The sequence below is a fragment of the Populus alba genome, chromosome 19, assembly GCF_005239225.2.
Source record: "Populus alba chromosome 19, ASM523922v2, whole genome shotgun sequence".
Lineage (NCBI taxonomy): Eukaryota > Viridiplantae > Streptophyta > Magnoliopsida > Malpighiales > Salicaceae > Populus > Populus alba.
In genome coordinates this window covers 18,397,623-18,420,043 of record NC_133302.1, presented here as the reverse complement: position 1 = coordinate 18,420,043, position 22,421 = coordinate 18,397,623, and the positions used below count along the sequence as shown (strand labels likewise).

Here is a 22,421-nt window from a genome sequence, read left to right as displayed (position 1 = left end):
CCAACCACAATTCCCTCTTTCCCATTCCTCTCCCCACCACCTGGAAACTAATTCATTATCCTTGATTATGATTACATACCTTATGAGCAGTGGTCTGTTGCCATTACATTGATGTTTTTATATAGGGAGTTGTGGGAGTTATTCAGTTGTTTGTTTCTGATTTTGTTTCATCTATTTGAACATTCTCAATTCCTGTCTTGTATTTGTAAGTTTGTGCCACTGGATTACTTGGATGTAGTTTGAGATTCTGCTATTTATATATACATATATGGATTTCTTTTCACTTTTGCTGCTACTGCGTTATCTACCCAAATCTTAATGAGTCCTTGTTTGTGATGCTACATGACCTTCACCGCCATGTACATAAGTATCAAGAGCAAGCCACGTATGCCCAGCTTGCCAAGTTTCTTTACAAGTTGAGCTGTCTAATTTTACACCATGCATCTTCGCAATATCTCGTATGTCCCATAGCAGTTTGTAATAAAACTAACTGTGCGAAGCAAAATAAACCAAAGAAAATGGAGAAAAACTATTGCGTGATATATCTTTGAACATTTAATTGAAATGAGGAAGATTATAAAACAGAAATGGAAAAATGGTTTACTAGTGGAGGATTTATAGTGCTGATCATTCGACTATATATATATGGCAGCAAACAAATTCCAAACTGATAATGGTGCTTAGACTTTGGCCAAAAATAACAAATAGGAAGATAGCAAGTAGAAGGCCCGTACTGAGCTAATATACTAATTAATTATAGGGCGACCATAATATATATGTAATTAAAGGACAATATCCTAGATTATATTGATACACATATTTTTCAGCTATGAAAACTTGTTATTTTTAATGTTAATGAGTTTGTTGTTTCAGGAGGGTTCTGTCTTGGTCTTTTTTTTCTATTTATCTTTTCTAAAAGCACAGACAAGTTTCGAGATTTTAGTTTGTTTTTCATGTTTTTTACACATTAAATGAAAACTTGTTATTCTTGATGTTAAAGCTCATCCATCGTTTCCACCACATATTGAACATTATTGCCCTAATATTATAATTGTACCACTCTGAAGTTATGATTATCATGCATGAGCTCACCCATGTGTTTGTCTTTCTCTAGAAGAAATAAACTAAACAAAGACAGCGACCAAACGCCCACAAACTAAATAAAAATAATCAATCAACCGAGTGCATGGGGGCGACCTTCTGACTGTGCAAGTGGCCCACTTGTTCAATACAAAATTCATTGCTGCCTTGCTCCTCATCCACAGCACACATCATCTTTGGACTGATCTAGAGACACCTTCTAGGATGCCTTAAGGATCATAGCAAGATCAATTATAAAAAATCATGAATCTCCAAACTAATTAAATAATAAAAACCAAGAAATTACATTAGTTTATTATGGCCATCCAGCAACACACAATGAGATAAAATTTAGGGGACCTGAAAATAGACACTTCTACAGAGCTTTCAATTTCTTACTTGAAGCATTTTCTCTCTCTACCCTGGTGAAAAACAGCCTTTATATGATTTATAAAAAGTATCAAAGCCCAAAATCAGGATCGAAAGATGGAAGCTGATGTATCCATTCTCATCAAAATCAAAACCCTAACATAAACCATAGCGAGAAATAAAGGGACCATTTTTGTCTTCTTTATCAATGGAAGGTGTTGTAGTTTTATTGTTGTCTTTGTTGAGTTGCTGTTGGGTGGCATCAGGTAATGTTCTTTTGATTGGCAATAATGTTACCATGGCTTTCGATGATATTGAAGCTAATTTCGGTGAGTTTTCTCTCTCTCTCTCTCTCTCTCTCTCTAATGTTTGTTTTGTTTTTTGGTTGCTAAGGAAGTGAAGGAAGATGAAAGAAAGTGAGGGACTTTTATTTCTAAAGCTGAAAAGATTGAAACTTTTCATTGAATTAGACTTTAATATGCTAATTGGGTATCTCAAAGAGTTGAGGCTTTTTTTATGCTCTTATTAATTAAATATCGAAAACACAAATCGAGTTTAAAATATTATTGATTTTAATCTGCTAAAAAAAGGGCTAGTTAGATTATGTTAGAATATTGGGTTTATGTGCACACTTGAGGATCTTGAATCTAAGAATTGTTGATGCCAGAATGCTGTAAGCTCATATTTTCTTACATATCTATGTATCCATGCTGATTATTGGTTTTGTTGTTAAATTCAGCTCCGGCAATAAAGGGCTCAGGTGAATGCGGGGTGTTGTATTTGGCAGAGCCTATTGATGCGTGCTCGGATTTGACCAATCAATTTGAAAAGGGTTCCAATTGTAGCTCTCCATTTGTGTTGATTATAAGAGGAGGATGCAGCTTTGAGGATAAAGTTAGAAGAGCACAAAAGGCAGGTTACAAAGCTGCTATTATCTATGACAATGAAGAAGGAATCTTAGTCGCAAGTAAGACCATTTCCTATATGAAAAATGATTTTTATCCAGTGCTTAGTTATTTGTTATTACTAACATGAATCTTTATTGCCATGAGAACTTGTTGAATCTTACGGATTGATTCTTAAAATTGTCCCCAACATATGAATGCTTATTTACTTCGTGTTTGTAGAAGGGTCTGCTCCAAATATAATTCTTCTTTGTTACTGCACCATTGTCTCACATTCCTTGGATTTCGTGAACAAACTTGTTAGGGTTGGTGCAATAGCTACTTGTATGCTGGACTTACTTTAGCAATGTGATTCCTTGTCCTAGCTCAAAACTTTTGCTGGTAATTTTACATCCATCTTAAATGGAAAAAGAATGTCAAAATTTGTACAAGTTCATTGTTATGAATTTCTGGTTCTTCTAAGGTGTTTAATTGAACATTAGACTCATATACGGCTGTTCACTAGAATCTGTTTTTCTTTTACCCTCTGAGTTGGGTAGCAGATCTGTTACCAGGAGGGAGTATTGCTGCTTTCCAACTAACCTGCAAAAGAAAACAATGAATAATTCGTCGACCATTATGAGATTTGGTATATCCTTCCTTCTTTTCGAGTCTCAACCTTGTTTTGACTGCCATAGCAACAAGGGCCTTTAGGTATTTTAGCATGTTGTTGAAGAAGTCGTGGTTTCAAATTTTTAGCAGTGGTTGCCTTGCTGAACTTGTGAATTATTAAAGAATTGTTGCATGCACTAATTTAAAGCTGTTAACTGCAATCCTCTGATGTATTCAACTGAAACTTAGTGGGTGGATCCTAGTTTTGAAAGAACTAACATGAATTAATAAAAATTGCTGCTTATGCACTAATCTAATGATATAAAGCTATTAACTGCAATCCTCTGATGTATTCAACTGAAACCAAGTGGGTGGAGAATTGTTTTGAAAGAACTAACTTTTTTTACTGTATTAGGCGTTGTGTGACAGGTGGTGCAGAGTGCTACATAGCATTTCACCCTGTTGTAAAATAGGTGTGATGTCATGGACCCATAATCCATTACATAACTGATGTCCCATTATGTATAGATATATAAAATTTCAGTATCTATAGTTGCTAATCGCTAATAAAAGGGCTCATAAGAGGGACATTAGCCTTATAGCATGGAGTATGGCACTGGTGTGTGGTGGGCTCTATCATAGATGGTAATTAGCATCCATTTTTCTCTGCTGTTTTGAGGCTGCTTTCATAGTTTTGAAACCCTTAAATTATTGATGATGATCTGTTGCAAATCCTAGATCCACCAACTTCTGTGAGAATTTTCCTTCATATTATAGTCCTGTGCTTTTAGCTTATTTTGTAAAAAGACACTTTGAACAAATGAGAAACAATCTGGTAGTTGGTCTTGATGTTTGTTTAGAGCATCCCTTCACGTTGGCAGTTACTTTCTTGCTGGCAACAATCTCTAAGTTCGAGTGTTGATATTGTGCCTATTGATTCATGCTCTGCCCTTTGAATTTAGCTTCTGTGGATATTCATAGTAGTTGTGCACCAGTTTTTCCCAACAATCAACAAGGATATGTTTGATATGGGTTAAAGTGGTGAAAAGTTATCCATTTCACCTCCTTGTGTTTAGTATGATTTTTCAGGGAGGGGAGAATTCCAAGGAGGATAACATTTAACTGCCAAAAGGGGTTAAATGTTAACTTTGCCTCTCTTTTTTTAACTTTCTACTAATTTGTTCTTTGTTTTCTTCCACTTCCCTTTTGCACCACAAATATATATTATTTAATAATTATATTTAATTTAGAATTTGATTTGATTTGTACAGGGATCCTCTATTACCCATAATTCATTCAAGTCCTACCGAACACCATTAATACCTCACCTCTTTGACACATTTTACACCCTTAACACATCACCCTTAATTCTTACCCCCATAACATTCTCCCCCATATTTTTCAGCTAATACTAAAGGCAAACTAAGTGGCTTAATAAATTCGTGATGTTGCTGCCAGCCATATGAGAAAAGTGAAAACTTATATGTGTGATTTGTTCCCCTGGTGAAACCACAGCTTTGGCATACTCGTATTTTTTTCACTCTTGTTACTAATCAGCAGAGCAGGTTGAATTGTTGCTTATAAGTTTGTTGTGTGAATTGTTGGACCTTTCTAATCAAAACTTGGAGTAAGTAAATCCTTAGTAAAGTACCTAGAAATTTGTTTGAATAGCCCCTTTTCTATTGTTCTCTAATTTGCTAATGTTCTTTGGGCAGCAAATCTCTCTCTTTCTCACTCTCATTTATAAATGACAACAAATTATTTAGTTATCATGCAAATCCTAATCCAGAATGCAGGAAAATTTTCAGTGGCAGGAAACTCAGCTGGTGTAACAATACCTGCCGTCTTTGTTTCTAAAACATCAGGCGAAACGCTTAAGAAATATGCTGGGTTGACTGACTTGGAGCTGTGGATAATCCCAAGCTTTGAAAATTCAGCATGGTCTATTATGGCAATCTCTTTCATATCTCTTCTCGCAATGTCTGCAGTATTGGCAACCTGTTTCTTTGTCCGCAGGCATCGCGTAAGAAGAGAGCGTCCTCGCTCTTCCCGTGTACGGGAATTCAATGGGATGAGCAGCCGCTTAGTGAAGGCAATGCCAAGCCTCACATTTACTTCTGTTCTAGAGGATAATTGTACTTCAACTACATGCGCCATATGCCTTGAAGATTATACTGTTGGAGAAAAACTCAGGATTCTGCCATGTCGACACAGTAAGCCTTTTTTTTTCCCTTGGTTTCCTAACAACAATGATATACTTGCTTATTTAATACATTTACTTTGTTTGTGGCATATGTTTCATGCTGTTTAAAGGTTGTGGGTTTAGTGTGTAGCCACTCTAATTTCAAATATGTTTTCAAGATAGTTTGGAGGGGTAATAGAATTTTGAGAAGTGGCGACTGCAAAAATTGCTAGGTGTTTCAAGTCAGGTTGACATCTTCTTTGACTTAGTTGCGCTGGTTGCCCATGTTATTATGGCTGATGCTGGTATACCAGACAAGTTTATTTTTTTGGACCCCGAACCCACTCAAGCATGGAAGGGGCTAAGCAAGGGAAGTTTTTGAAATAAAAAATATTTGCCATTAACAGTGATTCAGTGGTTAGGGCTTTCTATAATGTCGTAGTGAGCAATTGAAAATATTGAGATGTATTTTGCAATTGTTTCTTGGAGCACGGTATACTTTGTACCTGAAAGGAACAATTTTGGAAAAAGTAATAAGAAAATACTTTTCCATCTTATTTGTCAGTCTTCTTTATTTATGGTTATCTACGGAATGTGCTGATTGTAAATCATGCTAGCCTTTCTGGCATTAACACCTAGTGAAATGGATGTACCATAGAGACATTCTTCTAGGTAATTTTTCAATAGCATCAAAGATGCAGCCAGGTAATTGGTGCAGAAAAGTTGGATATGTGAGGAATATATTAGAGCTGAATTAAGTAGGATTTGAACTTGATCTAGTGATTGCAAATTTAGTAAAACTTGGAACAGAGATAGGAAGTGAACTGAAAATTGAATGGTAGATTTATATGACTAGTATGATGACAACCTTGTTTTATGCTATATTTTCTGTAAATGCAAACTAACATTCTGGTAAAGTTCTTATGATAAAAATCGAACATTAAACGACTTTGGAAATGGAAATCCAAAATGATGGAATCAGAAATGCGAGGTTCTAGGGCCCCCCTTTTCTTTTTTGTCGATTCGTATTATCAAAAAGTTGAAAGTAGCTCCTTTTGAAGAATTGTTCATCTAATATAGTCTGATATGAAAATTCTGATGTGTCAATGTATAAGGTTGATTTTCACTCTTATCGAGCAAAAATAACAAAGAGAGTGCAAGATAGGTAAAGAAAATTTAGGTTTGTAGTATTCTCTAGAAGATGTCCTCTTAGATAGCATGGTGTAAGAACATATATTTAGGATTTGAGTTGCGCATGTACACTTCAATGCCATAATTAAATAATGCAACCAAACAAACCAGTTGTGGCTGACGTTTTTATGGCAGCATGTATTTCTATCTAATAGTTAATAATAGGAATATTTTCATAACCCCTTTCACTCTGCAATTAGAAATAATGCTAGCATCTTCTTGAAGCTTTTGACAGGTTTTGTATTATTTGCTCATATCTCCATTAACTGAATCATATATTCTCAAACCTCGTGCAGAATTCCATGCTTTCTGTGTGGATTCTTGGCTTACGACATGGAGGACCTTTTGTCCAGTATGCAAGCGCGATGCAAGAACTAGCACAGGTGAACCACCAGCAACAGAATCCACACCATTGCTTTCATCCAACCCGTCCTCTTTGGCTTCATCATCCATGCTGTCATCTTTTAGATCTGGAACATCAACTGCCATACAAATTACCCCATCAAGGACCCCTTCAGTTTCTTATATTCCCTCTCTTTCTAGCACTCCTTATGCCCGGCAGTCTCTCAGATCCTATCGGCACTCACCTTCCGGAACTCTAAGCCAGAGCTCAGCTGATCTGAGGAACATGTCTTCCCAAAGATCCCGTGCTTCCTTCTTGGTTTCAGCCCATTCTTTAGGCTACCCATCAATTTCACCATTGAACACCAGATACATGTCTGCATATATACCTAGCCCAAGTAATGCCTCACCAAGTTTGGTTAGCTCTAGTCATCAGCCACGCCCATTGCATTGCAGTGAGTCTGCTGCAAGTTTCTCTCCATTTGCCTCTGCCCATTCTCTTCCGGATTGCTAGATGAAAATATAACATGCGAGTGGGGAGTCTTGAGTAACTGCACAGTGCACACAACTGCGGGATGTGAACCACCATGTCAGATTCTATGCACCTCTGATTCACACCTTATGGCATCGCAGCTCGGGTTCCTCTGAATATAAACCGGTCGTCTTCCCATGCCATATCAGTATGGCATTCATTCTCTGCTTGATTTGTACATTGTAGCATACAGATGTCTTTTTTATCAATATTCAAGTGAGAGTTCTGGTCCTGACAGATGAGGTCTGGCGGATTCTTACTCATCACCATGTTTGAGTGTGTTCCTGCTGTATTGGGTTGTTAATTTTAATCTTTTGAATAGTCGTATTGATCAATATAGTTAGCCCCAGAGGCCCTAACCGTTGTACCATGTAGAGTTTGCAGTTGGAGATTTGCGTGACGATAAGGAACTTGAAGATTTAAATATAAAAGCAAAATAATAAAGTACGATTGTGGACTGCAATTTCCAGTAACCTCTGGTTTGTTGTTCCTATTTGAATCTTCACTCGAAAAATATATATTAAAATTTTTGACTGACAAATACTTTAAAAAAATAACCGGAATTATACTCTCAAATATTCTCAAACAATTCCTTGATGAATCATCCATGTTTAACACCTTTTTGGCACCGACTCAAATCTGGATTCTCGTTGATCTCTCCCTGGCCAAATCAATCACCTTCTCCTCACTTTTATCCTATTTGAAGCTTTTTTGGACCCGTGTTTGCTAGTGGAGCCGAGGGTTTCTTGCACTCTTTCATGTCTTCTTGAGGAATCCCCATTAGAGAAAGTCTGTTATCTTCCGAAGACTCAAACTCTAAAATTCACTATCACAACCGCAAGCCACCTCCACCTTTCATTCTCAACCTCCTCCACAGCTCAGCCACAACCCACCCTCAAGATTTGCATCCTTTTGTAAAAACATGAATTCATATTGTTCCAATTGTACAAGTGATAATAGCTCTAGGCTGAAACCAGACCGGATTAAAAAAAAAAAAAAAATTCAATGTGAACCAGCTGACATAGCAAATTAACCCAACAACCCGGCAAAACTCTGTTACAAACCCGTTAACTTTTAATTTTTTTTTTAATTAAAACAATATTGTTTTGATTTTAAAAAAAAAATTAACCCGGTCAAAATCCAAAACCTGAACCTAAACCTGAACCTTGAACCGAACCAAGTCTTAAAATTATGCTCAAGACACTACCGACCCAAATACCACCCTCAACCAGATATGTACCAGGATATTGTCATTCCTATTTTGTGTTGGAGAAAGTGTGTCAGTTGGAAAAATTATCATGGAAAAAAAATAGGTTTATACCCAAAACACAATCATCGACTTTGCAAACGTGTGCAAAAGCTGATGAACATGAGTACTCAAAAGAGGTCTTATTTAAGCACATCAGAATTCAAGGAAGAGATCATTCTCTATCAAATCTAGGAAATTCAGAATAACTTAGAAGTCTGTGGTTGCTTTCCTACTGTATAACCGCTGTCTTTTGATTCATCCTACGGTATCCCCGAGTACATTACCGAATCTAGTCCTGCTTATCTTCAGGTCTGTACCCTGTCCTTTCAGCTTCGGTGCTTGTCACTGGTTCAGCTTGGTCCCGAGTACCAACCCTTAGAGGTTCCTCTTTGCTAATATGCTGGATGAACATCACCATTGCCACCAAAAACACAACTATGTACACAGTTCTAATTCCAATCAGCGAACTAATATAGCCCAACAGCGATGGACCACTAACTATATTCCGCTCCGTTCTTCCTTCCCTATATCCTGCAAGGAATTGTGAGATTTGAGACCCCTGGTCCTCCTCTTCAATGCTTTCTGAACCAGTAACCTACACCATTAAAAAAAAAAAAAAAATTAGGGCGTGTATTATTTCTCTTCATGATATACTATATAGGTAAAAAGACGCCAGTAAAATACGAAACTAATTAATGGAGATTAGAAGTTCCAAGAGATTTGAAATATGGTATTTGACTATGGTATTACAGCAGCTGTACTTACTGAAAGATACTCCTCATCTCCATCCCAAACAATCATTTTTGGTAGTTTTGTCTCCTTATTGGCACCAAATGTCTCAGTAAATTCTTCCCATTGTTTAACCCCCACATAACCAAATACCAGATCACGATTTGCTGATGCAGCAGCCTTCAATATTTTGATCAAGTTTTGAGATTTCTCTTCAGAATCATCCTCCAAGATGGTTAGGACAATTTTCCTCTGATCATCTTTCAGTACCTTCAATGTTTCAGAGTTTATGGGCACAGCCAAAGGAAGAGAATTTTGCGTTATGAATTCCTCCATAAATTCCTCTGCAGGTTTAATAGAAAGGTAAGAACAGCTTATAATTATGTAAAGCAGCAAAGAAAAAGTGATCAATCAAGAAAGAAATAAACAAGGAAAATTGCAAGATGATAATTGAGCAAGAATCTGAACATGCAAGCACCTGCTTGTCTAGGTTCCATCAATCCTTCTTTGTGGTACCCTATGGGCTTTTAAAATATACCACACTAAGCTCAATTGAGAGTGATAAATGAGCTACTCAATTGAACAGGGTAATATTTGACCTAAACTCAGAATTAGTACTCCAACACAATTTTCTAAGCAAAAAATTCAGTATTCTACGTTGAGTTCTCAGTGAAGACATGTTCCCTGTTTGCGATATATATACCATGCAATGACAATTTTCTAATATTGCAAATTATCAGTCAGGTAGCCTTTCTTGCTCAAACGCCTTTTCTGCACACACATGATGCATCTACCAATATTTGAAACTATTAAATGGTATACCAATCTTTATACATAATACAGAAACAAATATGTAACCCTATGATTATCCCAATTTAATCCAGCTTATAGTATGCAAATTCCACCATGGAAATGGTGCACAATGCAAAGACAGTACAAACACAAAAGAAGCACACAGAAATAACAAGGTATTCTTCCTTTTATTATGATTGCCAGCAGTATTTTTTATTATTAAGTTCCATTCTTTGAAGCTGATGGTATCTAGACACAAGTACCGGATAGTCAAGAACATGAGATATCTATCAGGCCATCATCAAATAAGCAAACACTAACAGTTGAAATTCTTAGAGAAAACTGCAAATAACACATTGGTAAGGACAGAATACATAAACTTAACACTAATTCATAGGTAATAGGATGAAAACAAACCTTCAAAAGGCCCATAAAAGACGGTATGATCATTGTAACTTGGATGAATACATACCAAAGTTGGAATCTTGTCAAAATCATATTGTACCATGACATCATCTGAGAAATCACTTGCTACAGAAAACCAAGCCTTCTTCTTATACTTTATGGCTAGATTCGACATCACAGTCTCATTTAAACCAAAACCTATAAATATAGGAAAATGTGTCCCGGCTTCTTCAACAAAATCCCTTATAGCAGAGTCTGAATTAAGGATAGTAACATCAGGAGCAACAAATTTCCTCAGAAAACGAACAAGTAACTCTGCTTTCCTGGGTCCATAATATTCTGTTGGAACGCCATGCATGTAAATCTTGAGGGTCGGAAACCCACTGCATCAATCAAAGTAAAGACAAGTAGTAGTTAAACATCATGATACAGAAATTGGCAACACAAACTCATTATCTAAACCCCCGCAGTATCATAGAAATACAAAATACAAAAAAGTAGAAGATGATACGTACTCGACTTTATGTTTCCTAGCAAGCCGGGTATACTTATCAGCATTCACTTTGGCTATGACTATAGGTTTCTTCAATTCGGCAAGAATGGGAGCAGCCACATCTAACTGTAAGAAAAACAATTGAACTAATTAAATAATATATTGTAACACCAAAGTTTAATACAAGTTGAAAATAACAAAATACACAAGCAACGTCGCCAATTAAAAGAAAAATGAAACCCTAAATTTCTTCAATTCGATCAAAATCCATAAATTAAAACTGCTCGACCTAAATTACCGAATCAGTAAAAAATCAGATTGAGCAAAATTCAACACATAAAAAAAGTGAGATCAATTCAAAATATTATCTAGCAAAGCTTCGTTGATGAAGAAGAAGAACACAGAGGAAGAGATAGATACCTCGGGAGCGAGACGCTTGCAGTGGCCGCACCAAGGGGCGTAGAAGTCGACGAAGACATAATCGTAGGTGGAAATAGTTGAATCGAAATTTGATTCATCTAGCTCTAGCACAGTATTTATTTTCTCAGGTGGTGTTGTTGATTCTGCTGGAGAGATTATGGATGATGATAATAATACTAGTAATAGAAGAGGTGTAGTGTTGAGAAGGATCAAAGGTGATCGCCTCGTCGTCATGTCCTTCGACGGATGGATGATGACGCTGTTCAAACTTCAAACTCACACTGCTTTTGTTTTTTTGTTTTTTTTCTGGAATTTGTCAATTTTCAAAATAAAGTTGATTTTGGTAAAATTAAGAAAGAGATTGGTTTGGATTTTTTTTTTTTTTCTTTTTAGATATTTACATTCATCGTAGCCGCTATATTATTTTAATAATTAATAATTTTAAAATGTTTTGGAAAAAAGTTTACTATGTTATTTATTGTGTATTTGAATAGTTGTGTATTTGATTTTTAAAAATATTTTATTTAAAAATATATTAAAATAATTTTTTATTTTTAATATCAATATATTAAAAATATAAAAAAAACACTAAAAAAATAAATTAATTAAATATTATTTTCATGCTAAAAATATTCAAACATAAATAGAAATATAACATCAAACAACCTCTCTTACACTATGGTTAAACTCTCTTTTTTTTTAATAATTTCATTGACCAAAGTTAAGACTTGGGTTAGATCTACCACGTAGTTTGATACCTGCGTACATGAAGGGGTAGTATTTCTGAAGAAAAATCAAATAAAAAATAAAATGGGAATATAAATAAATATTGATATCCCACGTGTCTTACACAGAAGATCTTTTTGAATTTGTATCTTCTTCTTTTGTTATTTGAAGCTCCGTAAAAGGTACACCATTTGTCAACTTGGAAGGTTTTTGTCTAGGTGTCCAGGGCAACGACACGTAGACTAAATCTGCATTAAACCCCCACTAATTTTTTTTTTAACTATAATTACCTAAATCAGTTTATACACATCTCAACTAATCTTCTAAAACTTTAAAATAAAAAATTATATAAATCTTTAATATTCTTAAAATTTATAAAACTCAAATTACTAATCTCTTAAAAAAATATATAAAACATAATTAATTAAATTACACATCTCAAATTTATTTTTATTTTATATCAATGTTAGATTGTCAAAAAAAAAATTAATAATATTATGCGTCAATGTGTTTTTTTTGAGATTTTTTTCATTTTTTACTTGGTTTTTTTTATTTCAAAAAAATATCAATTTATTTTAATATTTAAAAGAATGGCACATAAAACTTGTGATTATTTAAATTATATTATTTCTTGAAATATATTTTTCGTGCTGTATTATTTAATAAAAAAACATTGTACTGTGCTAAGTCAGTGATCCTCTATGATGTCTTATGACCCGGTTCGGTTGTGAATGAATATGGTTTATTTTTCCTTCTTCTGTTGTAGTCTCTGAGGCTTCAATTTTTTTATTTATAAAGTAATTAGATAAATTTCAAATACATCTCCCGAATTATTGTGGTAGTCTTAATTTTATTACAACTATAAACTAAAAAATATTAACTTTTAATATACATTACTTTTCACGATGTCACGTTTTAATTACTATGGACGTGCCTGTCTTTTTCATTAGGAATCACTTCTCTTTATATGTTCTCTCTTATGTTAAATGTCGGAGAAAATATCCACTATGAATTGAAGATGAAAATTGAAAAAAATTAGTTTGATTTGTATTTATCCGGTCCTTGAAGTTTAAGAGGCGTAGAAAATTTTAGTTTGATTTTTTATGCATTTATCTACTTGAAGTTTAAAGAATTTATATTTTGATCTTAAAATTTATTTTTTGAACATTTATGTCTTTTAAGTGTTGATAGATAACAGAGAAAATTGCTAGAGAATAAAAAAATAAAAAGAAAGTTGATATGACATATATTTTGACAACGAAAAAAATTGATCGTAATATTAATAAATTTATTTTATAAAAAGTATTGTTATGGTGATGATTTGAGTGTTTCTTCTTGCTGGAAAATGTAAATCAAGTTTGGAGAAGTATTTACTTAATTTGATTTTGTATTTTTTGACTGATTAAAGATTTTTTTTAAGCTAAAAAAGAGTTAATGAGATCTTTATGATGTTCTTTTAAACAAAAACAAGTTGTAGAAAATTTTTTGAGATAAAAAAAACTTTAACCCTCACTTCCTGCCCCTTAAAAAAAAAAATTGGTCATTAGTCAGACGCATACTTATATTTTGTTTATTTTGAATCAATTGTAATAATTTATTTTCTCAAATTTAAATTTCTAACTTTTATTTATATTTTTTTTATTTGAATAATTTTGAAAACTGATATAGTTAAATTTGGATGACTAGCTAGTTCAATTTGTGACTCGATTGACCCGGTTAACTCTAAGTGAGATCTAATTGAGCCAAATTGAAGGGATTGCTATTTTTCAACAAAATACTTTATTTTTTAGGAATAACCAAACCTATTTATATTACATCTTTGCGTAGGATCGCACCCAAGAAAACAAAGTTATATATATAGTTTTTTCATGATATCATCATAATTCAAGGGAGCTTCTTTTTACTTTAAACAATTGGATTAACCATTGGATTAAAAAAATCCAATTTCACTACCATTCTTTGATGCTATTGTTATGTTTGCAAACGTATATATTGAAAGGATGCTTGACCTCCACCATTTTCTTGAAAGGATGAAAAATACTTGTAACAGTACTGCTTGATGTTCTCGTGATACAGTCTAGCCGTTACGATGAGGGATTTTTATACCATTAAATATAATTTCTTTTTTAATTTTCAATGAGATATTGATATTGATATTGATATACTAAGTGTTTGTGGATTTTTCTAATTTTCACAGTTTGATTTCTTAATCTTTATCAAATGAATTGTTTGTCTCTCTATACATCACAATAAAATAATTTGATAAATTAATGTTAGGAATTTTATTGGTATATCCATTGACTACATGGAATCTTAATCTTATAAATAATTTTCACTCTATTTTATTATTATTATTATTAATGTAGGTGTCTGAGTTAGTTTGCGCATATCTTAATTAATTTTACAAGTCTTGAAGTTAATGATTATATAAACTTTTAATAACCCAGAAATTTATAAAACTCGAATTAATAATCTTTAAAAAAATAAATTAAAACCTGATTAATTAAATTTCATCCACAGTTATTTTCACTAACTTATTGTTCATGTGATCAATTTGCTGGTAGCTTCCTGTTTTCGCCCTAAATTTCATGCATCAACCTCTTCTTTTTTTTTTTTTTTCATAACGTAGCAGTGGCGAGCTGAGGAAAACATGGGCAGCCGTTACTGTATTGACATCACTTTGCTATATTGTGTTTCTTGGAGTTACCAAACAATGTCTACTGTGAGAGAAGGGAAGAAGAAAGAGAAGATAGCTACAGAGCCTGTGGCTATTTCATGGAAAGAGAAAAAAGATCTTGCTGACAGAGAAGAAGAGGTCTTGGTAAAAGATATTGAAGATCTTAGAGCATGGGTACAAATCATTTAACCCTTTTTTTATTTTCTAATTTCTTCTTCTTCTTCTTAAGTAGCAACACCAATTGTGTCGCTTCAAGGAAGGCAGGGCAAAGGAACAGCTATAGTGTTGACAGTGAGCAGTTTTTGAGCCATCACAGCAACCAGTGTTTAGAAATGAGCTAATTTTTGGAACAAGTAGCATTTTTTCTCTTTTTTTCTTGTAAAAAGTTTAAATTTTCACTCACCACACGACAGTGAGGACAATGGAAAATAGAAAATATTTTAATTTTCATGTTTGTAGAACTTCAACCTCTGATTCGTTTCATGTTTTCTGTTCTCCAGAAAATAAAAACTTAAGCACTCTAATTATTTCTTTTTTCCACGACAGACTGACAAGATTGACGCTATGAATGATGAGCAGTTGAAGGAATATCTGAAAAACAGACCTGAAGAATTAAAGACCGTGAAGATCCAAAAGAGCAAGCCTAGACAAAAGGTGAGACGTTTTCTTTTTATTTACAGACACTGTGTTTCTAAACATGTTATTTGTAACTTGTTTCTAAATTATCAATGCTTTTATTGATGGATGATCATGGCTAGTGACAATTCAGGTTCAACAGCTCGGGAAGGCTAAATCTTCAGCTTCAATGGGAATAATGGCTTCAGTGTGGAAATTTCATAAAGAAGACAACGAGGACCCTGTGAGACCTGATGTTTGAAAGGCTTCCAACTCAATATAATTGTATATGCACTAGCTTCTTCTTCTTCACCATATGGTGGCAATTTATCATTTCCTTTAGTGTTTTTTTTTTTCAATCCATGCTTGTTTGACAGTAAGGTATAGCTTGTGTCACAGAAAACAAGTAAAAAGCACACCACTTGGAGCAAAGCATCTTCTAAAGCAAAACATATTTTATGTTCTTCGCTCAAACTGCTGGTGTCAAGCACTACTAAACGCAGCACCAAAATCCAACTAACCACACACACACGCCACTACATGGGACAAAACACACAACTCATTTGCTCAGTTGAGAAGTTATGATCAACCTGTTACCAAATAAATAAGTACTTCTGTTGATAAAAACAATGCCAAAATATGTTTTGCAACAGGAAAACTGGGAGAAAAGAAGAAAATAATCGTACAGGCTTTTCTAAATGAGCTGGTGTTTAGGTCAACATTTTGTATGGGGTAAGCCGAAAACTACAGATGAAAAGTCTGGTTCGAAGTAATCTATGAGATCCATCAATCATGCTGCATACAGATCATACCCACTTAAACCAGACAATTTCATCGAGGAAAATGATAATGGACTCACCCATTGAATATATATACCCTATCGTGTATTCCTGCTTTCTACAAAGGTTATTCTTGCTTGTGTACAACTAATACCAATCCATCCACTGGGAGTAGCAAAATCATGGATTCACCATGACAGTTGTTGAAAGCAATCCAAAAGAGATCAGAATTAACAGAATTCCACTAAGCTCTAGCATTTCTCCCACCTTTCCGGCTAACGGCCTCACATAATCGGCAAGGCAGCGTGTCAAGGCTTGCTGCCCGAGTCTTTCCATAATTACCCAATACACCACATCTTCTCCATGCATGGTATTCAGCATAGGCTACAGGGTCATTAGCTAGGTACTTGACATAAGAAGCCAATTCCTCCATGGATTTAAATTTATTCCCATCTATTATTGAATGTGGAGGAACAAAGTCCAAAACATTGGGTGCGCCAAAGTATATTGGAACTGAACCAGAGTCTAAGGCATAAAATAGCTTTTCGGTCACGTAACTCTCTGTCCAGGTGTTTTCAATGGCAAGAACAAACTTATAATGAGACATGGCACAATGCAGATGATCCCACCATTTTGGTTTGAGACTGGCATCATTGGCACACTCAGGATAGAAAGAAAGGGCCATGTCTTGCCCGCCAACATTGTTCAAGCACTTGCCAAACGAATGGTGAGGCAGCAAGCTGAGAAGGCTCTTAGCCAGCCGGTTTCTATCAGCAAGACAGCGCGACGAAGACCAATAAACAAGTGTATCCTTGGAAGAAAAAAAAAATGAAATCAACTACAAGTTTCTTTACTGGCAATAACATAATTTCAATGGAAACTGAAAAACTAAAAGCAATCTAGCAAAAAGAACAGAACAAGGAATGAGCATAGGCCCAACACTTACATTGTCCTTACGACGAGACACGTGATAGTTTCGACCATTATGAAAGAGTGCACCAGCATATGTTGACTGAACATCATCTTCTGCATGATAGCTGATAAATAAATCCTCACGACCAGAGCGTTTCCTGCCGGCCTCGAGATCCATGTAAACACGAAGGGGATCCCCATTGTGCCTCTAACAAAACACAATAAAAATTGCCAATTTGAAATAGGCTACGAAAAACAATTGAACAAAATAGGGATGCACAAGTTACATGGAAAAACTAAACCAGGCTAACTGAGCAAACAACCAGAGAGGATCCAACATCTTGTGACAAGTAAAAAAACTGCAGCAGGGTGATCATCTCTTTTTCATTGTTAACAACAGAAAGAGTAATAATGACCACATGTCATTATACAAAGATGTCGAAATTCCAGAATCCAGAGCACTGCCAGCTGCAGTACTGATGCTTGCCAATTCGCCTAAATAGTTTTTCTGCACAGCATATGGTATACAGCATATGGAATTTGGTCATATATCTACTACCACAAAGTTCAAGATTAGAATCAGAGGAGCAACAAGTGAGTATCAGATTCAGGATCTCTTTCACTATGTCATTGCAGTGCCCACACAGCTATTTGTGCAGAAAAAGCATCTTCCTTCTTTTTTCTAAAATCAGCTCTCTACAATTTTTGGAAGATAATAATAATAAAAAAAAGACTGTTTTGGGGTGCCAAAAAGGTGTTCACCAAACACTCAAGCTAATCACAGCCACAAAGCAGGAACGAACAGCCACTCAACTATTTCCTTGCAAAGCTAGCACTCGTATGCATCACCTTCCCCATTGTTTTTTTTTTTTTTTTTATCATACTTTTCCCCACTGATGAAGTTCATGACTAGTAAAATTATACCCAAGCAGCCACCTGAGTGAGAAAAAAAGGCATCAAGAGAGAACTTTGGTGTTCCAAATATCTCTCAAGGAAATCAATCTTCTCCTGCTTATCTTTACCTTTCAACAAAACTATATAAAGATTTTCTCACATCAAAATTCCCATTGTTAGATATGAGCATTGCATTCTTATAAATAAGGCACTCGGTCCAAGTGTTTTTTCTGAGTCTATAGATGCCCATAGTTTGAATCATTTGATATTGATATAATCCCCCTAAAATGTTCCAAAGCAAAGACTTACACGCTTCCTCCTCAATCTATGAAAAGCAATCCAGATCAAATAAACTACAGAACAGACCTCCCTGAACATTACATAAGCTAGAATTATGGACACAAATATTGATGTGGACAACATTGTTCCCAAATACCAATCATACCGTGTACAACTTGTAGATTGTTGGACTCAGAATGCCATCTTTAACAATAAAATTGTTCCAAACAATATGCTGCAAAATCTGTCTAACTAGTCAAACCTCAACCATCAGTTCTATGTCTATATCCAAAAACCAGTTCCAATAGGCAATGTAGGAATCTTAGGTTCAACTTCAAATCCTATCATTGTATCAAAGAAATTAGCTACCAGTAAAAGGAGGGCACGGATACTTGGACCAAACAACAAAAATGTTTAAATAATATTATGAGCACAAAACCACATTTCTAAACACTACAAGATCTCATTCACTAATTACCGTATCCTACCTATTTGATGCTCACCTGTCATCACTTGATTATTAGAAACATAATCTTATATATCATTTAAGCAATACAAAGTAAAAAAGGCGTCTATCTAAAAGTTTACACCACAGGTTTCTAACAACATATACATGTATGTATTGATTATAATTCAAAAAAACTTAAAATCTCCAAACAAACAAATTTTGTTTCAAAACAAAATACCTGAAGTGGAGGAGTAGTTGTTTCAAACAACAAGGCATCAGGCTTGTCAGCAAGAACAGAAGACTTCGTCCACAGACAACTCAACCCACAACGACAAGAATATAAATTATCCAAATTGCCAGGAATCCAAGTCCATCCTTTAACCAAAACATTAACATGCTCCATCTTCAACTCACTACACCCCACATCACCATCAACAATTTGCAAAGAAGCAGACCCATTCGACCCCTTCGACCCCAAATTCTTGTGTTTCTCTCTAAACTGAACACAACCCACTTGAGAGTCCCATTTCTTGAAAGCAACGAACAGATCAGTGAAAGGATCTGGTGTTGTTTTGACAGGAAAGTTTGGGGCTTTAACAGGTGAGGTAATTGAGGTTGTTATGGATGGAAATTCAAGAAAACCTGAGAAAAAAAGGATAATAATTGTAAAGAACAGCATTAGTGTGATTGTGTAAGTATTAAGGGGTTTTAATTGCATGATGAAACAGAATTTTCAACTGGGTCTATCTTCTCTTTCTCTACGGAGAGAAAGAGGAGATTTTTGGAGTTTTGACTTAAAATGGGATCCTTTTCTTTCAGATATTTTTTTAGATCTGCAGTTTCTTCTGGTTTTAATACATCTGTTGTTCGTGAAGACAGAGGAGAACGAGAGTTGAAAATATACAAACATTAAACAAAGAGCAGTTAACACCTGAACAAGTTTGGCCAAAGATGGATCTAGTCTTAAGTCTAGTCCACTCTGTTTTTTTTATCTTGCATTCTACTCTTTCCGTTGTTTCTTAAATTTTCAATTTTGATGGCTAATTTGAGAGACGGCAAATATTGTTTTGTTAAAAATAATTTCACGAAAATGTTTTTTTTTTTATGTTTATTTTCCCTAAAGTATTTTATTAGATAATTAGTTAACTTAATATGTTTCAACATAAAAACAATTTAAATAAAATATTTTTGGCTAATAGAATTTAATAAAATAATTTATCTACTAACAACTTTATCAATCATTTTAATCATTACCACTCATTCACAATTATTATTATTATCTCACTGTAAATAATTTTTAATTATTATTATTATTATCATCTATATTATTTCTATTATTCTTATTATTATTATCAATTTTATTTTTGTCAAACTCAATTATTAGCTCTAAAACTTAACACTATTTTCATCTTATTATTTGGTTTTTTATTTATGCACTTGGAATCTTAAATGACTATTAAATTTTTATTTTTTTTAATTTAACCCCTGATTTAATAAATTTCAACCCCTACAATCACAATCACGTATTTTTTAGTTTGATTCTTAGTTTAGGATTTCTTCAATCAAGTCTTGAATTACCCATTAAATTTAATATTTATACAATTAAACTCATGATTTGATCAAATTAACTCTTTAAAATTATAAATTTACCTCCAGATTTTTTTTCTTTCAATTAAAACCTAAATTGACTTAAAATATTAAGTTTTCTTGCAATTAAATCCTCAATAAAATTAATTAAGACTTTTTAAATTCACATTGAATCTTTATCTATCCAAATTTTTATTTCTTTACCCTAAATACAAGTATTTCCACCAAATGTACCATTTGTCAATTAGAATTGAGTTGATGATTTTGTCATTTTATATATTTTGATCATCCAACTTTTTCATTTGTCATTTTGGTCTTTCACCAATAGCTTTGACAATTTTCTGGATTTTCTTTATTTATATTCTTTTGTTTTTTGGATTTTTTTATTTTATGTTTTCTTTTCATAAAAAATGAGTAACAACATTACCATCTCAATTTAAAATTTTATATTATTAAAAAACTATAAAAAACATTTTAAAACTCAAATAAAAACCTTGTGAGGTTTGTCAAAGCCCTATAATGCGTATCTTGTATTATAATTTAATTAAAAACTAAATAAGAATAGAAAATGTTAAACTCATAATAGTTAAGTCAACTTACTAGTTTATAGGCAATGCTGGGGTTAGATTAAAAAAAAATTGAACATGATAAAAAAAATATTCAAACTATAGAGAATTATTTGATATTATCATTAAACTCAGTCTAACATGTTAACATTGAAATCTCTCGATCTAACTTCTTGCCTAACTCTATTTTAAAATTAAATTGTGTAGGAGTTGTCATGACATAATCCAGTCAATGTAATCGGTTCAAAGACAACCTGATTAACCAGTAAAAAGATTCTAAGAATAAAATTTAGAAAAAAAAAGGATGAAATTAACAGAAAAAACCTCTCAGCCTAACTTTTTATCCGTCTCAAATTCAAAATTAAATTATGTGAGAGTTGTCTTAACATGACCCAATCAATTTGGCCAGTCTAAAGGCAATACAATTGATAGGTAAACATAGTATGATGCTGAAATTGAAAGAAAAACTATTGACTTACCTCCTTACTTAGCACAAATTTAAAATTAAATTGTATGGAAGTTGTTTTAATGTGATTTAGTTTATTTTATTGATTCAAAGACAACTCGGATAATACTTAAAAAAAATCTGAGTATGGAATTAAAAAAAAAAAGAAGAAATTGAAAAAAAAGGGGGCTAATTGAAAGAATTAAATTGTATGGAAGTTGTTTTAATGTGATTTAGTTTATTTTATTGATTCAAAGACAACTCGGATAATACTTAAAAAAAATCTGAGTATGGAATTAGAAAAAAAGAAGAAGAAATTGAAAAAAAAAAGGGGGCTAATTGAAAGAAAAAGGAGCTTTATGGTGAAGCTCCTGAAAGAATCTCAGGTTTTTAGGTATAGAAGGTAATGTTAGTTTTGTACATAAGCAACTGATGATAAATAAGCCCAAATCTAAAACTTACAGTACATTATGAGTTAAAAACTCTTTGAAAACCTATCTTATACAATTTATAAAATAAAATTTAGTTTATTTTTTTAACTACTTTAGGAAGAAACTATCCTAAAAACACCTTAAAATATTGCTACTTGCACAGGCTCTAGAGTTGTGACACTACGTGTGCACTTTTTTATATATAATTGTGGTTTAAAATATATATTAAAATAATATTTTTTTTATTTTTAAAAAATTATTTTGAATTAAACTTATTAAAATGATATGAAAAAATATATAAAAAATTATTTTAAATAAAATGTTTTAATTTTTTTAAAAAATATAATTTTAACCAAGTTCCAAAAAACGTAGTAATTCCCTAATAGTGAAGCAATTAGTTATCGTGGCACTCCTTTATAATTAAATATTATATTTGAAAACCATCTCAATAAAAAAGAAGTTTAAATAATCTTACAAAAATTTTTATATTAATTCTCTTCTACCACCTTCACTTCGATGCAGACAAATTATCATAAAAAAAACATACACGTCACATTTTTACATTTGATTGATGACCAATAAGATCAAGCAAATATTCTAGTTGAAAAATAAAAATAAAAAAATATCCTTGTATAGTTTTTAGATCCGGTTTGGTGGCTGGCCGGTCCAATGCTCGGGTTTTGACCAGGTCGTTAAGATCAATTATTTTTTTAAAAAAATCAAAACATCATTTTAGTAAAAGAATAAAAAACAAAAATCAACTGTTGTTAACCTGTTCTTGT

General features: G+C 33.3%; 4 protein-coding genes across 5 annotated transcripts; 2 read left to right on the top strand and 2 right to left on the bottom strand.

Annotated features, from left to right (window-relative positions):
• The first annotated feature begins 1,265 nt into the window (after positions 1–1,265).
• On the top strand, positions 1,266–7,562 carry LOC118056495 (receptor homology region, transmembrane domain- and RING domain-containing protein 2). 2 transcript variants are annotated; one of them, XM_035068717.2, is made up of 4 exons: positions 1,266–1,778; positions 2,189–2,416; positions 4,754–5,158; positions 6,615–7,562. In XM_035068717.2, the coding sequence occupies exons 1-4, from the start codon at positions 1,658–1,660 to the stop codon at positions 7,172–7,174; spliced, it is 1,314 nt and encodes a 437-aa protein (XP_034924608.1). In that variant the 5' UTR covers positions 1,266–1,657; the 3' UTR covers positions 7,175–7,562. The 2 variants fall into 2 exon arrangements, with proteins under 2 accessions (XP_034924608.1, XP_034924609.1); XM_035068718.2 differs by having other exon boundaries at positions 4,742–5,158.
• Positions 7,563–8,491: 929 nt separating this feature from the next.
• On the bottom strand, positions 8,492–11,630 carry LOC118056494 (protein disulfide-isomerase 5-2). Its single transcript, XM_035068716.2, has 5 exons — positions 11,281–11,630; positions 10,883–10,986; positions 10,380–10,750; positions 9,207–9,514; positions 8,492–9,036 (listed from the first exon to the last, which is right to left on the bottom strand). The coding sequence occupies exons 1-5, from the start codon at positions 11,512–11,514 to the stop codon at positions 8,731–8,733; spliced, it is 1,323 nt and encodes a 440-aa protein (XP_034924607.1). The 5' UTR covers positions 11,515–11,630; the 3' UTR covers positions 8,492–8,730.
• A 3,063-nt stretch (positions 11,631–14,693) lies between these two features.
• Positions 14,694–15,725, top strand: LOC118056493 (uncharacterized). Its single transcript, XM_035068714.2, has 3 exons — positions 14,694–14,857; positions 15,230–15,337; positions 15,453–15,725. The coding sequence occupies exons 1-3, from the start codon at positions 14,720–14,722 to the stop codon at positions 15,558–15,560; spliced, it is 354 nt and encodes a 117-aa protein (XP_034924605.2). The 5' UTR covers positions 14,694–14,719; the 3' UTR covers positions 15,561–15,725.
• A 166-nt stretch (positions 15,726–15,891) lies between these two features.
• Positions 15,892–19,622, bottom strand: LOC118056492 (alpha-(1,4)-fucosyltransferase). Its single transcript, XM_035068713.2, has 3 exons — positions 18,849–19,622; positions 17,024–17,197; positions 15,892–16,888 (listed from the first exon to the last, which is right to left on the bottom strand). Exons 1-3 carry the CDS (start codon positions 19,326–19,328, stop codon positions 16,322–16,324), a joined length of 1,221 nt encoding a protein of 406 aa, XP_034924604.1. The 5' UTR covers positions 19,329–19,622; the 3' UTR covers positions 15,892–16,321.
• Between the last annotated feature and the right edge of the window lie 2,799 nt (positions 19,623–22,421).

What these genes read in the sequence shown, in the direction of transcription:
- LOC118056495 (XM_035068718.2), top strand. Translation starts at nt 1,658, where the DNA reads ATGGAAGGTGTTGTAGTTTTATTGTTGTCTTTGTTGAGTTGCTGTTGG. An exon ending in TGATATTGAAGCTAATTTCG is followed by an intron (nt 1,779 to 2,188) that starts GTGAGTTTTCTC and finishes TGTTAAATTCAG; the next exon opens with CTCCGGCAATAAAGGGCTCA. An exon ending in GATTCTGCCATGTCGACACA is followed by an intron (nt 5,159 to 6,614) that starts GTAAGCCTTTTT and finishes AACCTCGTGCAG; the next exon opens with AATTCCATGCTTTCTGTGTG.
- LOC118056494 (XM_035068716.2), bottom strand. Translation starts at nt 11,514, where the DNA reads ATGACGACGAGGCGATCACCTTTGATCCTTCTCAACACTACACCTCTT. An exon ending in GCAAGCGTCTCGCTCCCGAG is followed by an intron (nt 10,987 to 11,280) that starts GTATCTATCTCT and finishes TTTTTCTTACAG; the next exon opens with TTAGATGTGGCTGCTCCCAT. An exon ending in CTTTTATGGGCCTTTTGAAG is followed by an intron (nt 9,515 to 10,379) that starts GTTTGTTTTCAT and finishes TTAAACCTGCAG; the next exon opens with AGGAATTTATGGAGGAATTC.
- LOC118056493 (XM_035068714.2), top strand. Translation starts at nt 14,720, where the DNA reads ATGTCTACTGTGAGAGAAGGGAAGAAGAAAGAGAAGATAGCTACAGAG. An exon ending in TTGAAGATCTTAGAGCATGG is followed by an intron (nt 14,858 to 15,229) that starts GTACAAATCATT and finishes TTTCCACGACAG; the next exon opens with ACTGACAAGATTGACGCTAT. An exon ending in AGAGCAAGCCTAGACAAAAG is followed by an intron (nt 15,338 to 15,452) that starts GTGAGACGTTTT and finishes GTGACAATTCAG; the next exon opens with GTTCAACAGCTCGGGAAGGC.
- LOC118056492 (XM_035068713.2), bottom strand. Translation starts at nt 19,328, where the DNA reads ATGCAATTAAAACCCCTTAATACTTACACAATCACACTAATGCTGTTC. An exon ending in CAACTACTCCTCCACTTCAG is followed by an intron (nt 17,198 to 18,848) that starts GTATTTTGTTTT and finishes GTGTTTTGTTAG; the next exon opens with AGGCACAATGGGGATCCCCT. An exon ending in TGTCTCGTCGTAAGGACAAT is followed by an intron (nt 16,889 to 17,023) that starts GTAAGTGTTGGG and finishes TTTTCTTCCAAG; the next exon opens with GATACACTTGTTTATTGGTC.